The sequence below is a fragment of the Carcharhinus amblyrhynchos genome, chromosome 33 (assembly GCF_965287045.1).
Source record: "Carcharhinus amblyrhynchos chromosome 33, sCarAmb.v2.hapA, whole genome shotgun sequence".
NCBI lineage: Eukaryota > Metazoa > Chordata > Chondrichthyes > Carcharhiniformes > Carcharhinidae > Carcharhinus > Carcharhinus amblyrhynchos.
Window position 1 is genome coordinate 6,160,394 of NC_137356.1, and position 20,493 is coordinate 6,180,886.

At 48.3% G+C, this 20,493-nt stretch overlaps 1 protein-coding gene across 1 annotated transcript in view; it reads left to right on the forward strand.

The window, feature by feature from the left end:
- Positions 1 to 514: 514 nt before the first annotated feature.
- LOC145361077 (cdc42-interacting protein 4 homolog) overlaps positions 515 to 20,493 on the forward strand; it is a 127,381-nt gene continuing 107,402 nt past the window's right edge. Inside the window, exon 1 of the mRNA XM_080216655.1 lies at positions 515 to 769. Within this exon, the coding sequence (XP_080072781.1) occupies positions 746 to 769 (24 nt within the window). The 5' untranslated portion in view covers positions 515 to 745. The remainder of the gene's footprint in view (positions 770 to 20,493) is intronic.

Sequence of the window (20,493 nt, forward strand, 5' to 3'; positions counted from 1 at the left end):
CATGGTGTTAGCATTGCTGCCTCACAGGTCCGGGGACCCGGGTTCGATTCCCGGCTCAGGTTACTGTGTGGAGCCTGCGTATTCTCCCCGTGTCCATGTGGGTGCCCTCCGGGTGCTCCGGTTTCCTCCCACAGTCTGAAAGATGCACTGGTTAGGTAGATTGGCCATGCTAAATTCTCCCTCAGTGTACCCAAACAGGCACTGGAGTGTGGCAACTCAGGGATTTTTACAGTAACTTCATTGTGGTGTTAATGTAAGCCTACTTGTAACAATAATACTCAAACTTATGTGATAATAATAAATCAAATTAAAGAGGGGAGAGAAGGGAGGAAGGTCCCTGGTTACATCCACTTCCCCTCTCTCTCTCTCTCTACAGCTCTAACCCTCAGTGCAGGCATCTGAGAGAGGACAGAGCATCCCTCCCCGTGGCAGGCAGGTTGAGTGGAGTTTGGCTGTTTGCTGTGCCTCAGGAAGCTGCAGTGAGGCGCAGTTGAGCTAGATTGGTTTCTGCGGGGGCTAGGCGGAGCAGGGGGTGGTGGAAGAAAGTAACAGCCTGGAATTAACCAGGAGCTTGGAGAAATGTTTACAGTGTGAAGAAGCGCAGTCATTGATAAAGAGGGCTTTTACAGGCTGAAACCCAGCGCAGAGCGAGAGAAAAAGACAAAAAGGAGACAGCAACCACACACGCACAAGAAGAAGATTAGAGAGGTGTGTTTGCCTCTGTTCCCGGCAAGAAGTTGGAAACATGGAGTGGGGCTCAGAGCTTTGGGTAAGTCCTATTTATCTTAAAACAACCAGAGATGCGCTGAGAATGCCGATGGCGAGATTGCTGCCGTCTCGTATCGGGGGGAAAAGAAGCTTGGGCAGAGAAGAAAATTACTCCTCCTGCTAAAAGACCCGAGAAAGTTTAATTACCCCCCCCCCCACATCTCCCCCATAAAGAAAAGTTAGTTTGTTCCCGATTAGCTCCTAAAAAGTTTCGATAAACTTATTGTTTCCCTCCCATATTGATATCTCTCACTCTCGCTGCAGTTAGTGAGGATTTGGTGGGGGGTGTTTGTAGCTAGGGGTGGGGGTGGGGGTGGGGGCGAGGTGGGTTTGGGGATGGGGGGGTTTTGGCTGGGGGTGGCTTTTTTTTACTGGGGGGGTTTGCTGGGGGTGGGGGGGTTTGGGGCTGGGGGGTTTTGTCACTGAGGGTGGGGGGGTGTGGGGGTGGGGAGTTTTGTCACTGAGGGTGGGGGGGTGTGGGGGTGGGGAGTTTTGTCACTGAGGGTGGGGGGCTGTGGGGGTGGGGGTTTTGTCACTGAGGGTGGGGGCTGTGGGGGTGGGGGTTTTGTCACTGAGGGTGGGGGCTGTGGGGGTGGGGGTTTTGTCACTGAGGGTGGGGGCTGTGGGGGTGGGGGTTTTGTCACTGAGGGTGGGGGCTGTGGGGGTGGGGGTTTTGTCACTGAGGGTGGGGGGTGGGGGTGGGGAGTTTTGTCACTGAGGGTGGGGGCTGTAGGGGTGGGGGTTTTGTCACTGAGGGTGGGGGCTGTGGGGGTGGGGGTTTTGTCACTGAGGGTGGGGGCTGTGGGGGTTTGGGGGTGGGAGTGGGGGTTTTGTCACTGGGGGTGGGGGTTTTGTCACTGGGGGTGGGGGGGGGTTTGTCACTGGGGGTGGGTGATGTTTGAGGGTGGGGGGTTTGCCGCTGGGGGTGGAGGAGTTTTGTCTTTGGGGGTGGGGGGGTTTTGCCGCTGGGGGTGGGGGGGTTTTGCCGCTGGGGGTGGGGGAGTTTTGTCTTTGGGGGTGGGGGGGTTTTGCCGCTGGGGGTGGGGGAGTTTTGTCTTTGGGGGTGGGGGGGTTTTGCCGCTGGGGGTGGGGGATGTTTGGGGGTGGGGGGGTCTTGCCGCTGGGGGTGGGGGGGTTTTGCCACTGGGGGTGGGGGATGTTTGGGGGTGGGGGGTTTGCCGCTGGGGGTGGGGGGGTTTTGCCGCTGGGGGTGGGGGGGCTTTGCCGCTGGGGGTGGGGTGTTTCTCGCTGGGGGTGGGGGGGTTTTGGGGTGGAGGGGGTTTTCGCTATGAACTTGGCGAAGTGGTTGAGTTTCCCAGGCTTGTCTTGAGCCTCTTGTGTTCGGAGTCCCCTCCCCCCAGCACTCACGCCCCTCTTGTAGATTTCACATCCCAGTTGTTACAGATTTATGTCAATATTTTTCTTTGCTCTCCTAACAGTATGAAAAATTACACCAAGCCACTAATCCCCCCCCCCCAACTCTCCCTCCTTTCGCAGCCCCCCCCAACTCTCCCTCCTTTCGCAGCCCCCCCCAACTCTCCCTCCTTTCGCAGCCCCCCCCAACTCTCCCTCCTTTCGCAGCCCCCCCAACTCTCCCTCCTTTCGCAGCCCCCCCATCACTCTCCCTCCTTTAACCCCCTGCCCCGCTATCTGTTACATTGATTGGGATATTAAAAGTGTTTAATATTTGTATGGGGGTGTAATTTGGTACATTTCCCTGGATGTTCCTAGCCCTTCCAGGCAATGAGATGGTTTTATTTGTGACTGTGTCTCTCAGTAGAGTGTGGAGGTGGTGGGGGGAAGACAGAGAGAGACCCCATGTTGGTGCGGCAGGAATTGCCATTTTCCTTCGGGAATGAACTGGAGGCACATGGAGCCATAATCCATGGGAGTGGAAACTGCCCTTTCTCTGTCCTGACGCACCTTAAGCAACCAGTAAACAAACCATGGCCATTGATCAGAGGTTCTGCTGAAATTGGAATGATAAGATGTGAGGGGCTATTGTCTTAACTGGGTGGTCTGTGCTCAACTGGAGATGGTTTCCTTTCAATGCAGCGTGCAGGAAGGCCATTCAGCCCATCGTGCCCATGCAAGTGCTTTCAAATACCTGTCCCCATGAATACTGCCCTTCCCCCAGAGCCCTGCTTCAGAAATCTCGAGAAGTTCTCTGTTTAGCACGTACACCAGCAGAGTTTTTTTTAGATTAAATATCTGAGTTAGGATTTAATAGTGTCTTCATGTGTCTGTTTAGTTCTTTTGCCCAAAGACAGAGCCAAAAGGAATGTATAAAAGCAAATTACTGTGGATGCTGGAATCTGAAACCAAAAGAAAAATTGCTGGAAAATCTCAGCAGGTCTTGCAGAATCTGTGAGGAGAGAAAAGAGCTGACATTTCAAGTCCAGATGAGCCTTTGTCCAAGCTGTTCTAGACCTGCTGAGATTTTGCAACATTTTCTCTTTTGGCCAATAGAGATGTTTGATTGTTATCTGAAGATATTACGTAGGAATTGCAGAACAAGTCATTCAACCCAACTTTCTTCTATCCATGCGTGGGACGAGGCCATCGCTGGCCCGGCCAGCATTTGTTGCCCATCTTTAATTGTCCCTTCAGAAGGTGGTGATGAGCTGCCTCCTTGATCTGCTGCAATCTGTGTGGTGTAGGTACACCAATGGTGCTGTTAGGGACAGAGTTCCAGGATTTTGATCCAGCGACAGTGAAAGACCTTGTTCCAGGTCAGGATGGCAAGTGTTTTGGAAGGGAACTTGTGGGTGGTGGTGTTTCCATGTATTGGCTGCCCCTTGTCCTCCTAGAAACATAGAAAATAGAACTACGTGTGGGCCACTTGGCCCTTAGAGCGTTCGTTATGATCATGGCTGATTGTCCAACTCAATAGCTTGATCCCATCCCAACCCCCAATGTCCTTTGATCCTCTTGGCTCTCAAGAGCTATATTACCTCCTTGAAAACAGTGTTTTAGCCTCACTGTGGTAGCAAATTCCACAGGCTCACCACTCTCTGGGTGAAGAAAATTTTCCTCATCTCTGTCCTTGTATTCTTCGACTTTGACCCTTGGTTCTAGACATGCCCACCATCGGGAACACCCTTCCTGTATCAACCCTGTCTAGTCCTGTTGAATTTTATAGATTTCTATGAGAACCCCACCCCCCTTCCCTCATTCCTCTGAAGTCAAGCGAATATAATCCTAACTGACTCAATCTCTCCTCATACATCACTTCTGGGCGTTAGAAGTCGCAGGTTTGGACGGTGCTGTTGTCTCACAGTGCCAGGGACCCAGGTTCAATTCCGGCCTCGGGTCACTGTCTGAGTGGAGTTTGCACATTGTTCCCCCGTGTCTGCGTGGGCTTCCTCCAGATGCTTTGGTTTCCTCCCACAGTCCAAAGATGTGTGGGTTACGTTGATTAGTCAAGCTAAATTGCCTCTTAGTGTCAGGGGGATTAGCAGGGTAAATACGTGGGGTTATGGGGATAGGGGCTGGGTGGGACTGTGGTAGGTGTAGGCTTGATAGGCCGAAAAGCTCCCTCCTGCACTGTGGGGATTCGATGATGATAAACCCGTAGCAAGTCTTGCAGTGCATCTTGTAGATGGTACACACTGTTGCCACTGTGCATTGGTGGTGGATGTTTGTGGATGGGGAGCCAATAAAGCTTTGTCTTGGATGGTGTCGAGCTTTTTGAGTCTTGTTGGAGCCACACCCATCCAGGCAAACAGAGAGTATTCCTCTGATTTGTGCCTTGTAGCTGGTGGACAGGCTTTGGGGAATTGGGAGGTGAGGGAATCCCCAGCCACTGACCTGCTCTCGTAGCTGCAGTTTCAATATGGATGGTTCAGTTTCTGGTTAACGGTGATCCCCAGGATATTGATGATGGGGTGGGGGATTTCAGTGATGGTAATACCACTGAAAGTCACAGAAGGATGGTAAGATTCCCTCTTGTTGACAATGGTCATTGCCTGGCAGTTGTGTAAGGTGAATGTTCCTTGTTACTTGTCAGCCGAAGCCTGAACATTATCCATGTCTTGCTGCATGCAAACATGACTAGTCCACGTTCCGTGAAAACCACCCCCCGCCCTTTCTCTGCCAAGCTTATTAAACTTCTTGAACGCATTAATGCTGTTTCCCTCAGTTATTTTCTGTGGTTGTGAGATCCACATTCTCAGCACTCACTGGATAAAGAGATTTTTCCTGAATTCCCAATTTGATTTATTCTTGTCCATCTTAGAATCATAGAAACCCTACAGTGCAGAAGGAGGCCATTCAGCCCATTGAATCTGCACCAACCGCAATCCCAACCAGGCCCTAACCCCATATCCCCACATATTTACCCACTAATCCCTCTAACCTACTCATCTCAGGACACTAAGGGCAATTTTTAGTATGGCCAATCAACCTAGCCGGCACATCTTTGGACTGTGGGAGGAAACTGGAGCACCCGGAGGAAACAAGGAGAATGTGCAAACTCCAAACAGACAGTGACCCAAGCTGGGGATTGAACCCAGGTCCCTGGAGCGGTGAAGCAGCAGTGCTAACCACTGTCCCACCGTGCTGCTGTATAAGATAAATATCTTGTATTTATGGCTGCTAGTTTTGGTCTTCCCCACAAGTGGGAATATCTGTTTTATGTCCATCCTATCAAACATTATAATAATTTTTATAGACCTATAATGGATCACCTTTCCGCCTTTCCTTTTTTCCAGAAAAACAAAGTTTATTTATTAGTGTCACAAGTAGGCTTACATTAACACCGCAATGAAGCTACTGTGAAAATCCCCTAGTTGCCACACTCTGTTTGGGTCCTCTGAGGGAGAATTTAGCTCGGCCAGTGCACCTAACCAGCACGTCTTTCGGACTGTGGGAGGAAACTGGAGCACCCGGAGGAAAACCCACACAGACACGGGGAGAACGTGCAAACTCCACACAGACAGTGACCCAAGCCAGGAATTAAATTCAGGTGCTTGGTGCTGTGAGGCAGCAGTGCTAACCACTGTGCTGCCGTGTCCACCTTGTTCAATCTTGCCTGTTGACTCTCAGTTCCAATAGCATTCGAGGATATATTTTTTGCACCTCAGTGTCTTTGCATCCTTTGTTTAAATATGGGAGGTGATGGCCCAGTGGTATTATCGCTAGGCTTTTAATCCAGAAACTTAGCTGATGCTCTGGGGACCCGGATTTCAATCCCACCACGGCAGATGGTGGAATTTGAATTCAGCAAAAAAAAATCTGGAATTAAAAATCTGTATGAGTTTAACATAATGTTCTGCTTTTCAACTCCTTCCCTCTACAAATGAACCCCTGTGCTTTTGTTTGTAGCTGTTGTATCAAACTGTGTTCCTACCTCGAATGACTTCTGTCCCAGGACACCCACGTCCTTCTCTTTCTCTCTCTCTCATTTTGATGCCCGCTTTTACAAAGTTTGTGACCTCCTTAACCTTCTGGCCAAAATGTACCTCCTCACACCATGTCAAAATTCACATACCTAAGCTGCAGTGTGGTGAATGGATTTCTGTGCTGTGTTGTGGTCCTTCTCCATATTAACTAATCCCTTCAAATTGTCCACATTTGCTATTAAAATTGTGCCCCAGAGACGTGGTGGCACAGTGGTTAGCACTGCTGCCTTGCAGCACCAGGGACCAGGGTTCGATCCCCGGCTTGGTGTCACTTTCTGTGCGGAGTCTGCACCTTCTCCCCGTGTCTGCGTGGGTTTCCTCCGGGTGCTCCGGTTTCCTCCCGCAGTCCAAAGATGTGCGGGTTAGGTTGATTGGCCGTGCTAAATTGCCCCTTAGTGTCCCGGGATGCATAGATTAAGAGGGTAAATATGTGGAGTTATGAGGATAGGGCCTGGGTGGGATTGTGGTCGGTGCAGACTTGATGGGCCAAATGGCCTCCTTCTGCACTGTGGAGATTCTATGAAATCATCGTAAATGGTGAACATCAGCAGCCCCAGTACTCATCCCTGTGGACTGCCACTCCATCAGAATTAGGCCATTCAGCCCATCAATTCTCCTCTGCCGTTCGAACACAGAATCCTTGCAGTACAGAAGAAGGCCATCCGGCCCAACAAGTCTGCACCGATCACAATCCCACCTGGGCCCCAACTCCATGCATTCACCCTAGCTACCCCCCCCGACACTAAGGGGCAATTTAGCATATCCAATGCACCCTAACCAGCACCTCTTTGGACTGTGGGAGGAAACCCACTCAGACACGGGGACAACATGCAAACTCCACAGACAGTGACCCAAGGCTGGGATTGAACCCAGGTCCCTGGTGCCATGAGGCAGCAGTGCTAACCACTGTGCCAAATAGCTGATATGTTTCTCACTCCCTTTTCCCTCCTCACCTTTTCCCTGTAACCCCTGATCCCTTTACCAGTCAAGAACCTATCTATCTCTGTCTTAAGTACACTCAATGGCCCGGCCTCCTCTGCAATGAATTCCAGAGATTCACCACCCTCTGGGTGAAGAAATTCCTCTTCATCTCGGTTCCAAAGGGTTGTCCCTTTACTCTGAGGCTGTGCCCTCAAATCCCAGTCTCTCCGACTAATGGAAACATCTTCCCTGCATCCACTCTATCCAGGCCTTTCAGTATTCTGTACATTTCAGTGAGATCCCCCCCCGTTATCCTTCTGAACTCTATCAAGTACAGACCCAGAGTCCTCAAACGTTCCTCTTGGGTCAAGTCTTTCATTCTCATGAACCTTCTCTGGACCCTTTCCAAGGCCAGCTCATCCTTAGGCCTTTCTTACATATGGGGCCCAAAATTGCTCTCAATATTCCAATATTCTGACCAGTAGTTTGTAAAGCCTCAGCCACACATCCCTGTCCATGTGACCACTTTTAATCCCAACTTTCTGTCCTATAGTTGGCCTGCCATCCAGTTCCTGACTCCACTTTAGAAATATAGAATCCCTACAGTGCAGAAGGAGGTCATTCAGCCCATCGAGTCTGCACTGACCACAATCCCACCCTGGCCCTATTCCTGTAATCCTACTTATTTATCTTGCCAATCCCCCCAACACTAGGGTTGATTTAGCATGGCCAGTGCATCTAACCTGCACATCTTTGGACAGTGGGAGGGAACTGGAGCACCTGGAGGAAACCCACACAGACACGGGGAGAACATGCAAACTCCACACACACAGTTACACGAGGCCAGAATTGAACCCGGGTCCCTGGTGCTGTGAGGCAATGGTGCTAACCACTACGCCCTATACTTACAAGACGAGGAAGAATTATAAGGTGAAAGGGTTAAAGGGGGTGTGGGAAGAGATACTGGCTAGAAACCAAATTCTCGTCACTGATGGGAGTGGAGTTGGTGGTTATCAGTGAGGGTATGAGATTGCATGTGGGATTGGGAAGGGATGTTGAGGTCAGGTGGAGCAAGGCTGTGGAGGAACTTCAGAATGGACATGCAGACACCTCCTGCCTTCGTAAAATATCTGAAAAAAACATGACAGACATTTCAAAATAGACATACATTTGGATTCTCTGCAGACTTCATGTTGCATTCTTCTGAGGTACTTTTAGTACAAAGAGACGCTTCTGACATTTCAAAATGGTTATTATAAATTGTGCAAAGGTATTTAAATTTTCTGCCGAGATCTGGTTGCATTCTGAGGGGCATCCGTAGAATTGTGATGCTTGTAACATTCACTGAGTGTCATGCAGCCCAAGGGGGTTCCACACTGTTCCCATCCCCTCAGTTCACTATGGCTGAAAGATCTTTGACCTTTGCCCATTGCATTTCTGATCAGCTGCCCCAAGCTTTGGTGCATCCCTCAGCCATGGGAATGTGCCAGTTGGTCACGGACAGCTGTGAGCACTGGAACATCTACAAGTTTCGGGCGGACCAAAGTGCGTCTTTCACCGAATTGATGACGCAACAGCAGCAGTTGATGTTTGCGTGTGCGTCCCTGGGAACAGCCCCTAGAGCACATCCTGTGTCACGGAGTCATTCGAGATCAACCTGAAAAAAAACCCACCTCACAACTCTCTCCAGACATGTTCCACAAGGAGGTGGACAATGATCCCAACGCAGTCACAGTCAAAGGCAATATGCAGATGGGCTGAGACTCCAGGGATGGAGATAGGATCTGAAGGGGAGGGCTTTTCTCACCACCAGCCAAGCTAGGTCTTGATGCTTGTTACGAAAGTTCTGGTGACGAGGTGTTCTGCCAAATCACCTTGATAGTCTGCTCAGGGAACCGTTCATCAGGATCTGCCTTCACCTTTTTCCATAGAGCCTCGAGGTCGTGCAGACCACTGCCTGATAGACTTGTGGTCAAAGGTTTCTCTGCATCAATTAACCAGGGCTTCTATTTTTAAATTTTACTGTGTTTTTAAAGATACAAAGCCAGTGCACAAGGCAAGACGTTAATCCATTTCCTTGCTTGCTCCAAAAACCAATTCAAATTAAATTCAATTCATGAGCCTCGCCGGAGAGATGTATAAATCCACACTAACAGGAAAAAGCATTGCACCTGATCTTGGCTGGATCTTAGCCAAAAGATCCAGAGTTCCTGTTGTATTTATTACATGTTTTTTTTTACTCCATTCTTAAGGTTACACGGCCAATGCTCAGAGTGGAACCAAGTCCATTCCTTACTCCAAAAACCAAATTCAAGCTGAATTCAATTCATGGTCCCCACAAGGGAGACAAACAAGATCATAAAATCCCTACAGTGCAGAAGGAGGCCATTCGGCCCATTGAGTCAGCACCGACCACAATCCCACCCAGACCCTATCCCCATACCTCCCTGTATTTACCCTAGCTAATCCCCTTGACACTAAGGGGCAATTTAGCACGGCCAGTCCACCGAACCCGCGCACCTTTGAACTATGGGAGGAAACCGGAGCACCCGGAGGAAACCCACGCAGACACGGGGGCGGGGAGAATGTGCAAACTCCACACAGACAGTGACCTAAGCTGGGAATCGAACCTGGGTCCCTGGAGCTGCCCAAGATCCAAGCTGACATTGCACCCCATCTTGGGCTCGATCTGATGTTTAATCTTTACCAAAAGGACAAGAAGCAAAGGGGATCCTGTTTTATTGACGTAGTTTCAAGTTCCCCAATGGCTGAGAGAGAGACGGAACAGAAATGTTCTAGCTTTGGTTTCCCAGCATGTACTGAATGTTGGTGCGAGTGTGACTGTCGGCCTGCTTCAGTGGCGTGCAATGTCCTGGGTTAGGGGGAAGAACTCTGATGGAGCTCACTCCTGTTGGCTGCTTCGTCAGCCCTGAAAGTACCACGATGCAGATGGTGCGCTGTGGACAGATGAATTTTGCATATTCGGCCTGTATGGTTAATTCGTCCACGAGCTTGTCGGAAATAATTTGAATTAATGCAGCACTTCTCCATGACCTAGTTGTCTTAGAGCACTTTGCAGCTGATGAAGAACTTCCGAACTGCAGTCAGTGTTGTATTATGACTGCCATTTTGTGCACAGCAAGCTCCCACAAACAGAAATGTGGTCATGACCAGATCATCATAGTCTTATAGCTGTTGGTTGAGGGATGAATGTTGACCAGGGGTTGGGGGAGTGGGGGACTGCCACAGGAGACGGGAGTTTCACCTGTGGAATAGTTCACCTGGATTCCTCAAAATTCAGGAATGGAGAGGGAGGGAGGGTGGGATGGAGTCAGTATTTGGGGAGGGGGATGGAAGGTCCAAAGACAAAACCATAACTGGCTTCAACACCAACGTGTCGTGAAAAGAAACAGTGATCCAGGCAAATAGAAATTGGGAACTGCCTTGATCAAAGAAGTTCCCTTCGTTAGGGGTGACAAGGCAGCACTGCTGTCTCACAGTGCCAGGGATCCAGGCTCCCTATCGAGATATGTCTTTTCTTGAAATCAGGGGATATCAGTGTAGCAAGTTCCCGGACTGCATAGAATGCAAACCAACTGAAATTGACTGGTCGTTCACAGCAGTTTAGCTTACTCATTCGGAGTGCTGTGTTATCTATTAAGGGTCATGCACTAAGTAAACTAAGTAAAGTGAAGACAAAGTTTTAAAATAAAAGTAAAGTTTATTTATTAGTCACAAGTAGGCTTACGTTAACACTGCCGTGAAGTTACTGTGAAAGTCCCCTTGTCTCCACACTCCGGTGCCTGCTCGGGTACACTGAGGGAGAATTTAGCACGGCCGATGCACCCTAACCAGCACGTCTTTCAGAGTGTGGGAGGAAACCCACGCAGACGTGGGGAGAACGTGCAGACTCCGCACAGACAGTGACCCAAGCCGGGAATCAAACCCGGGTCCAGGCGATGTGAGGAATCAGTGCACTTGTTCTTTTCTGGAGGATTGTTGCTTTTTGCAATTTTTGTAACCATCTTGATACGAAAGTCTGAGGTCAACTTGCATTAAGCTGATCTTTCTCTACACCCTAGCTATGACTGTAACACTACATTCTGCACATGCTCCTTTCCTTCTCTATGAATGGTATGCTTTGTCTGTATAGCGTGCAAGAAAAAATACTTTTCACTGCATACTAATACATATGACAATAAGAAATCAAATCTTTAATAACTTAAAAGAAGCATAATTTATGAACTCATACCAGCACTTTGGAAACATGTTTTTCCTGATATGTGGGATGCTTCTCATTAGTAAGTAATTTTGTGCAATGTTATTCCATTCAATTTCGACCAAATATTTGGCCAGGGTAAATATTTTTCATTAAACATGGGGTCCATTGTTTTAATGAACTTGTTGTGAACTGTGTACAAAACAAAGAATGAATGTACATTTATGTAGTGCCTTTTACATCCTTGGAATGACTTAACTCCTCTTGGGGCACAGTCACTGTTGTAAGTTTATTTATTTGTGGTGGGGTGGCAGAGTGGTTAGCACTGCTGCCTCACAGCGCCAGGGACATGGGTTCAGTTCCCGCCTTGGGTCACTGCCTGTGTGCAGTTTGCATGTTCTCCCCATGTTCTGCATGTGTTTCCTCCAGGTGCTCCGCTTTCCTACCACACTCCAAAGATGTGCAGGTTGGATAGCTCTGATGAAGGTTCATTCAGATTTGACACGTTGGCTCTGTTCTACTTCCACAGATGCTGAGGTTTCAGGAACAGAGTAGTTAGAAGCAGAAGTAGCCAAATTCTGCTCTTCGAACCTGCTCTGCCATTCAATCAGATCATAGTTGATCTCTTCCTGGTCTCAGATCCACCTCCCCACCTGTTCCCCATATCCTCTTACCCCGTTTTTTGAAATAGATCTATCTCTCTTTTGAACCCATTCAATAATTCACACTCCACCATGCTACACCTTATCCATCCCTTTTAGAATTTTATATATCTTGATCAGATCCCCTCTCATCCTTCTAAACTCCAGTGAGTACAAGGCCAAACTGCATAATCTCTCCTCATACACCAGCCCCTTCACCCCGGGAATCAATCTGGTGAACCTCCTCTGAACTGCCTCCAATGCATCAGTTTTCCACCACTTTGTTGCAGGTCGGGTAGATTGGTCTCGCTCAGTTGTCCCCTTCGTGTCAGGGATGCTGGCAGGGCAAATACGTTTGGATATGGGAATAGGATTTCCTCTAGATGCTCCGGTTTCCTCCCACAGTCCAAAGATGTGCGGGCTAGGTTAATTGGCCATTAACCCTAGTGTCAGGGGATTAACAAGGTAATGCATGCATTTACTCTCTGTGGAATAGGGCTTGGGTGGGATTGTAGTTGGTGCATACTGGATGGGCTGAACGGCCTCCTTCTGCACTGTAAGGATTCTAGGGCCTGGGTGGGAGTGTTGTTGGTACAGGTTCAATGGGCCTAATTGTGCCTCCTGCACTGTGGGGATTCTGTAATGCCTAGGCTGTGCAGATGTTGACCCTGGTTTCTCACAGGGGAGAATCTTGTCCTTGGCCCCAAAATGTTTCTTGTTCATTGACTCGATCGCGAGCACTGACTTAACGCTCATTTAACACGCTGATAATCTGTGTTGTGAAGTCGGGACCAGTTTATTTGCTGATTATCTCACTGCGATGACTCCTCTCTTGTTGACTGAACCCTGTGCGTATGAAAGAAATGCACAATATCTGCGCGCTGTTTTTTGTTTGCTCTTCAAGTTTGTCTCCCAAACTTCCTCCTGACCTCACCTACTGAAGATGGTTCCTTAGGGTGCCAGGTACCATCCAATACCACATTCACCTTGTCATTGTTCACCTGGGCCCAGATAGTGAATCTCAACCGACCGTTTGGGCTGTTGGCTGATATCGCAGCCAAGTCCAGTGCCTGCCTCAGCCAGGAATCTATCTACATGTGAAGGAGTTGTTGGATAGGGATCAGGGGTAAAAGAGGAATGCTGGCTGATTAGTTTCTTTTAACATTTCCCCGCCTCCCTCTCGCATTAAGAGTAGTCAACACAATTGTGAAAACCTTAATGCCCTTCTAACCTGAGGTCAGCACACATTAGGAATTGTGTAGGAATGGAGCGGGAGTGGGTCATTCAGCCCCTCGAGCTTGCTCAACCATTCGATAACATCATGGCTGATCTGACTATGATGGAAGGAAGCCATCCAGTTCCCCAGAGCCTGTTTTGCCATTCTATAAGATTTTAGCCTAGGATTTGATTTGATTTATTATTGTCACATGCATTAGGGTACAGTGAGAAGTATTGTTTCTTGAGCGCTATACAGAGAGAGCATACCGTTCATAGAGAAGGAAGGGAGACGAGCAGAATGTAGTGTTACCGTCATAGCTAGGGCGTAGAGAAAGATCAACTTAGTGTGAGGTAGGTCCATTCAGAAGTCTGATGGCAACAGAGAAGAAAGTTGAGTATGTAATGGGATCAAACATGTTGATAATCAGTCTGTAAATCTTCCCAATATGTCTGGTGGCAAGTGGTGATCCACAACACTGCAGAAGGCAATGACAAAACACTTCACCAAGTATAATCGTGGACCAATCCTATTGATTTGATTTATTATTGTCACATCTACTGGGATACAGTGAAAAGTATTGTTTCTTGCGCACTATACAAATAAAGTATACCATTCATAGAGAAGGAAATGAAGGGGGTGCAGAATGTACTGTGGTTGTAGCTACACCCACACTACGTTCTGCACCCCTCCATAGCTAGGGTTTAGAGAAAGATTAACTTAATACATGGTGGGTCCATTCACAAGTCAGGCGGCAGCAGGGAAGAAGCTGTTCTTGAGTCGGTTGATACGTGACCTCAGACTTTTGTATCCTTTTCCCTTCAGAAGAAGGTGGAAGAGAGAATGGCCGGGGTGCGTTCACAACCCCTTTTAATTTCTGGTGATCTCGGTCAGAGCAGGAGCCGTACCAAGCTGCGATACAACCAGAAAGAATGCTTTCGCCGGTGCATCTTTATAATTTGGCGAGAGTCACAGCGGACATGCTGAATTTCTTTAGCCCGCTGAAAAAGTAGAGGCGTTGGTGGGCTTTCTTAACTGTAGTGTCAGTGTGGAGGGTGCAGGACAGATTGTTGGAGATCAGGAGCCCATACCAAGCTGTGATGCAACCAGAAAGGATGCTTTCTATGGTGCATCTGTAAAAGTTGGTGAGTACCTGCCTGGTTTGTATAGTTCATGAGGAATGGTGGGCGGTCTGTTGACTAGTTGAGCCCCCGTGTCCATGGAAGCATCCATGATTATTGCAGCAAGTTTTAGATATTTCTGGCCCTCTAATGGACATAACATACAGACTGTACTGCCCACTGGGTACAGTGCTAATGACCCATAACTATTTTTGATTGACCCAGACGTGCACACATTAATCATTAATAGTTCTCTCCTGGAGGAGTGGGAAATGTGGGAGGATGTGAAAGGGCCATGTTGTTCTGTTTTAGGGAGCATGAGGCATAGCCAAGGATGCTCTGTTCTTGTTCTCTGCTCTCACGTTTGGAGTAAGGGAAAATAACAGCAATCAAAATCTTCCTAGAAATCCTATAGTGCAGAAGGAGGCTATGTGGCACATCGAGTCTGCACTGACAACAATCCCACCCAAGTCCTATCCCCAAAACCCAACTCATTTACCCCGCTAATCCCTCTAACGTATCCTGGGACACTAAGGGGCAATTTAGCACAGCCAATCAACCTAACCTGCGCATCTCTGGGAGGAAACCCACAGGGAGAACATGCACACTCCACATAGACAGTAACCCTAGCCGGGAATCGAACCCAGGTCCCTGGAGCTGTGAGGCAGCAGTGCTCACCATTCTGCCACCGTACTGCCCACTTCTTGTTAAAGAATAGGGCAGCATCTGTGTAGATTTTGCAATGGCAGAATGTCTACAGGAGAAAGGCTCATGTCATTGTTTATGCTCCAAGTTAGCTTTCTCCCCTCTCCGCTCATCTCCCCCTATCAGCTTATCCTTCTATTCCTTTCTCCCGCCTGTGTTTGTCCAGCTGTTCTTTGGGCGTTGATACCATTCACCTCAGCTACTGCATGTTGTGGCGAGTTCCACATTCTCGCCATGCTTTCTTCCGCATGTATTCGATTGGACTTATTAGTGACTACCTCTTACTTGTTGCCTCTAATTCTGTTCTTCTCCCCCGCAAAAGTAATTACCTTCTTTACATCCATCTTATCGGCGGTGGTGCGGCGGGCAGGGGTCAGTCATAATTTTAAAGACCTCTGTTGGATCACCCCTTGGTCTTTTCTGGGGGAACTGGGGACACAAGGTCTTGCATCCATTGTGGAGAGAGCTTCCTTTCTGCGTGGTGCACTTTTTTTTATTTATTAGTGACAAGTAAGGCTTACATCAACACTGCGATGAAGTTACTGTGAAATTTTCTCCAGTTGCCACACTCAGGTGCCTGTTCGGGTACACTGAGGGCGAGTTTAGCATGGTCACTGCACCTAACCAGCATGCCTTTCAGACTATAGGAGGAAGCCCATGCAGACACAGGGAGAATGTGCAAACTCCACACAGACAGTGACCCAAGCCGGGAATTGAACCCAGGTCCCTGGCGCTATGAGGCAGCAGTGCTAACCACTGTACTGTGTCACCCTCCCCACAGTGCAGAAGAAGGCCATTGAGTCTGCACCGACAACAATCCCACCCAGGGCCTATCCCCATAACTCCATGTATGTAGCCTGCTAATCCTCCTGACTTTAGTGGCAATTTAGCATGGCCAATCCACCTAAACTGCACATCTTTGGACACTAAGGGGCAATTTAGCATGGCCAATCAACCTAACCTGTATACTTTTGGAATGAGGAAGGAAATCGGGACTCCCGGAGGAAACCCATGCAGACACGGGGAGAACATGCAATCTCCATACAGTCACTGGAGGCTGGAATTGAATCTGGGTCTCTGGCACTGAGAGGCAGCTAACCCCTTGAAGAAGCGCGTTTTGCTTTGTAGCCCTCCCTGTTAGCTAAACCTTTTCACAGTATGATCGAGATGTAAGGTTCCTTATCAATTCTTCATATGTCTGTTTCTCCTTGGATCACAAGGCCTGTTGATTCTGTTAGCCCTGTCTAACCCGCAGGAACATCCTGTCCCTGCACTTTCTGCCAATTCCGTTCTCCTGAGATTAACTCTGAACACCCTGTCACATCCTGTGTACTACAATTGAATTGGTAAATGGGGATATTTAAAGTGCGCTGAAGTTGTAATTTCTTTCCTTCCTTCGTACACCCACCTTCCCTCTTTCTCCTTTCCCCACCCCCCCAACCTCCCAAAATCCCTGGACCAACAAAAATTTGTCCTCCAGTTGAAAATCTAATGAGAAGTAAAGTGACAGGTTCTGGATGTTCAGGTCATGGCATCGGATTGTGTAAGTTGTTCAAAATTTTGCCAAAACTGTTAGTCACTGTATATGATGAGGTGTAGAAGTTAATTGGACAGAGAAGACAGCATAGGAACAGGCCCTTCCAACCAAGTCTGCACCTTGTACTCGTTAGAGTTTAGAAGAATGAGGGGAGATCTCATTGAGACGTATAAGACGATGAATGGGATGGATAGGATAGAGGTGGAGAGACTCTTCCCGCTCAGAAAGGATAATAGGACGAGGGGGCACAGCCTCAAGATAAAGGGGGGGGCGGTTTAGAACGGAGTTGAGGAGGAAGTTCTTCACTCAAAGGGTGGTGAATCTCTGGAATTCTCTGCCCGTTGAAGTGGTGGAGGCTACCTCGCTAAATATATTTAAGACGCGGGTTGATGGGTTTTTGATAAGAGAGGGGATTAAGGGTTATGGGGAGAGGGCGGGAATGTGGAACTGAGCCATGACAGATCAGCCATGATCTTATTGAATGGCGGGGCAGGCTCGAGGGGCTAGATGGCCTACTCCTGCTCCTATTTCTTATGTTCTTATGTTCTTAATTCCAAATCTCTGTTTAGACCCACTACTTATTGCCTGTGCTCAGTTACTATCCCTCTGTTCATCTCCCATTCATGCATCTATCAAGATGCATCTTGAATGTTGCTAAGGTGCCTGCTTTCATCACCTCCACTGGCGGTGTGTTCCAGGCACCCACCATCCTCTTCCCCCGCACATCTCCCCTAAACTCCCCCGCCTCACCTTGAACCTGTGCCCTCTTGTTGACTTGGGGAAAAAGCCTCTGACGCTCCACCCTTTCTACGCTTCTCATAATTTTCATCAAGGATTATAGAATCCCTACAGTGCAGAAGGAGGACATTTGGCCCATTGAGTCTGCACCAACCAAAATTCCAGCCCCGCAGCCCCATTTACCCTGCTAATCCCCCTGACACTAAGGGGATAATTTAGCATGGCCAATCAACTTAACCCATGCATCTTTTGGACTGTGGAAGGAAACCGGAAGAAACCCACGCCAACACGGGGAGAATGTGAGGACTCCACACAGACAGTGACCCAAGCTGGGAATTGAACCCAGGTCCCTGGCGCTGTGAGGCAGCAACGCTAACCACTGTGCCACCGTGCCGCCCTTATTATCCCATCCCAAAGATGGCAGGGTTGACAGTGCAGCACTCTCTAAGTGCCTCACTGGAGTGATGTCAATAAAAGAACAACGCGTCATGAGTGTAATCGCCTCCAGTCTGTCCCGATTGCTGTGATTTCCTCTTGTTGGTGGGCTCTCCTGATTGTGTGCGGGCCTCCTCGTTATTCTGTGTCGTGTTCCAGCAGCAGGCAAGTATCCTGGTGAGGTGATCGCAGCTCCGTTGTTGCTCATGAAGCAGCTAGAAGTGACAGCCTGTGCCTCCGTGTGGAAGAAGCTTTCCAGCCCTTTGCCCAAGAGTTAAGTTCATATTGTGGAGGATGAGCCAGGAAAGTCCTGATCTCATCACCCATGACTGAATTTTGGATGTTTTGAGGTAGCGTTCCGTTACTCTGCTGCTCGTTCCAAATCGCAGTGAAATTCTTGACTCGACCTGTCCTATATTCCAGATTTGACCGAGTTTTGCAGTCGCACTGCCCTGTTATCCTTCATGTAAATAGCTCTGACATTGCAAGATGTGCTCTGAGCTATCAGGTTCCAAAGCTCTAAGATTCCCCCCCCTTAACCTCTCCATCTTTTTTGCCACTCTTTTCCCCCTTTAGGATTTTCCTTAAAGATTGCCTCATCTGCACTAATGTCTTCCTGTTTGGCTTAATGTGAAACTCTCCCAGATTGGGTTCCTGTGATCTATCATGTTTTACGGTGGTAAAGGTGCTGTATAAATGCAAACTGTTTTTACATAGAAAATAGAAGCAGGAGTAGGCCACTTGGCCCTTCGAGCCTGCTCCACCATTCATTATGACCATGGTTGATCATCCAGTTCACTATCGTATTCACTCCCGCTTCCCCACATATCCCTTTAGCCCCAAGAGCGATATTTAATTTCTTCTTAAAATCACAGGTTAGGTTGATTGGCCGTGCTAAATTGCCCCTTAGTGTCAGGGGGATTAGCAGGGTAAATGTATGGGGTTACAGGGATAGGGCCTGGGTGGGATTGTTGTCGGCACAGGCTTGATGGGGCCTCTCAGCACTGTGGGGATTCTATAATGTTTTGGCCTCAACTACTTTCTGTGAGAGTGAATTCCACACATTCATCACCCTCTGGGTGAAGAAATTTCTCCTCACCTCAGTTCTAAATAGAACATAGAACACTACAGCACAAACAGACCCTTCGGCCCACAAGTTGCACCGATCACATCAACACCTACCAATCTATAGACCTATCTATAACCCCCAATCCCATTAAATTCCATATACTCATCCAGAAGTCTTTTAAAAGACCCCAGCGAGTTCGCCTCCACCACCACTGATGGCAGCCGATTCCATTCACTCACCACCCTCTGAGTGAAAAACTTACCCCTAACATCACTTCTGTACTTGCCTCCCCGCACCTTCAGTCTGTGTCCTCTCGTAGCGACCATTTCAACCCGGGGAAATAGCCTCTGAGAATCCACCCTATCTATTCCACTCAACATTTTATAAACTTCTATCAGGTCGCCTCTCAACCTTCGTCTCTCCAGGGAAAAGAGTCTCAGCTTCCTCAACCTAACTTCATAAGGCAAATGGTTTACCCCTTATCCTCAAATTGTGACCCCCTAGTTCTGGATTCCCCCACCACTGGGAACATTCTTTCTGAATCTGCCCTGTCTAACCCTGTTAGAATTTTTACATTAAGAGATGAACCTATATCTTGATTTTCTTCTGATATCTTTCTGTGTAATCTTAATTTAAAACCAGTTAATGTTCACTCACCTCCCTACTTAACTGGGATTTGTAAGAGAAATACCAGTTATCCAGTGAGATGCAGTGTTTTCAGGAGGTAGAAGACTGGGGAGAGCATCTTTCTGTCCAAGTCTTTGCAGTTTTTTATTCATTCGTGGGATATGGGCTTCGTTGACTAAGGCAGCATTTATTGCCCATTCCTGGTTGCCCCTTGAGAAGGTGGTGGTGAGCTGCCTTCTTGAATCGCTGCAGTCCATTTTCTGTGGGTTGACCTACAATGCCATTAGTGAGGGAATTTCGGGATTTTGACCCAGCGACTGCGCAATGAGTTTGTTTCCGTCCGGGTCACTCAGCTCCTGACCTCATTACAGCCTTGGTTCAAAAATGAACAAAAGAGATGAATCCAGAGTTGAGGTGAAAGTGACTGCCCTTGACATCAAGGCTGCATTTGACCAAGTGTGGCATCGTGGAGCTTGCAATCAGGGGGCAAACTCTCCACTGGTTGGGGTCGTACTGATACATAGGAAGATGTTGTGGAGGATCAGTCATCTCAGCTCCAGGACATCTCTGTAGTCGTCCCTCAGGGGACTTGTCTATTATGGACGAAGTGTACATGTGGCAGGGTGTATGTGTTTGCAAAAGAGGTGAGGCCAAAAAGGTTTAAAATACAGGCCAGGGTATTTTAAGTTAGAGATTTTGGGGATCAGGAGGCAATGTAGGTTAGCAAGGACGGGGTCATGAGCCTGGATGTGCTATTGGGTCAAACGCTAAGAGCAGGACCTGAAAAGGACGGAGATGGGAATATCCAGATTATTGGGATAGTTGCTAACAGAGATGTTGAAGGCACCAATCAGCAGGTGGATTGGGATAGGGTTGAAGGTGCACCAATCCATTAGGATCCGATGGGTTGACTTCCTTGGGCATCCGGGTCAAAATGGGAAGTGGGGGTTCGCACGGTTGGGATACCTCCTTCTCATGACTTCACTGCCAAACCCTCCAGTCTTTTGGGGGGGTGTGCAATTTGGTTAACACTGGGCAAGAAACAGGAGTAGAGTGGCCAAGTCTGGAACTGGACAAGGGGTGAAGAGGGTACA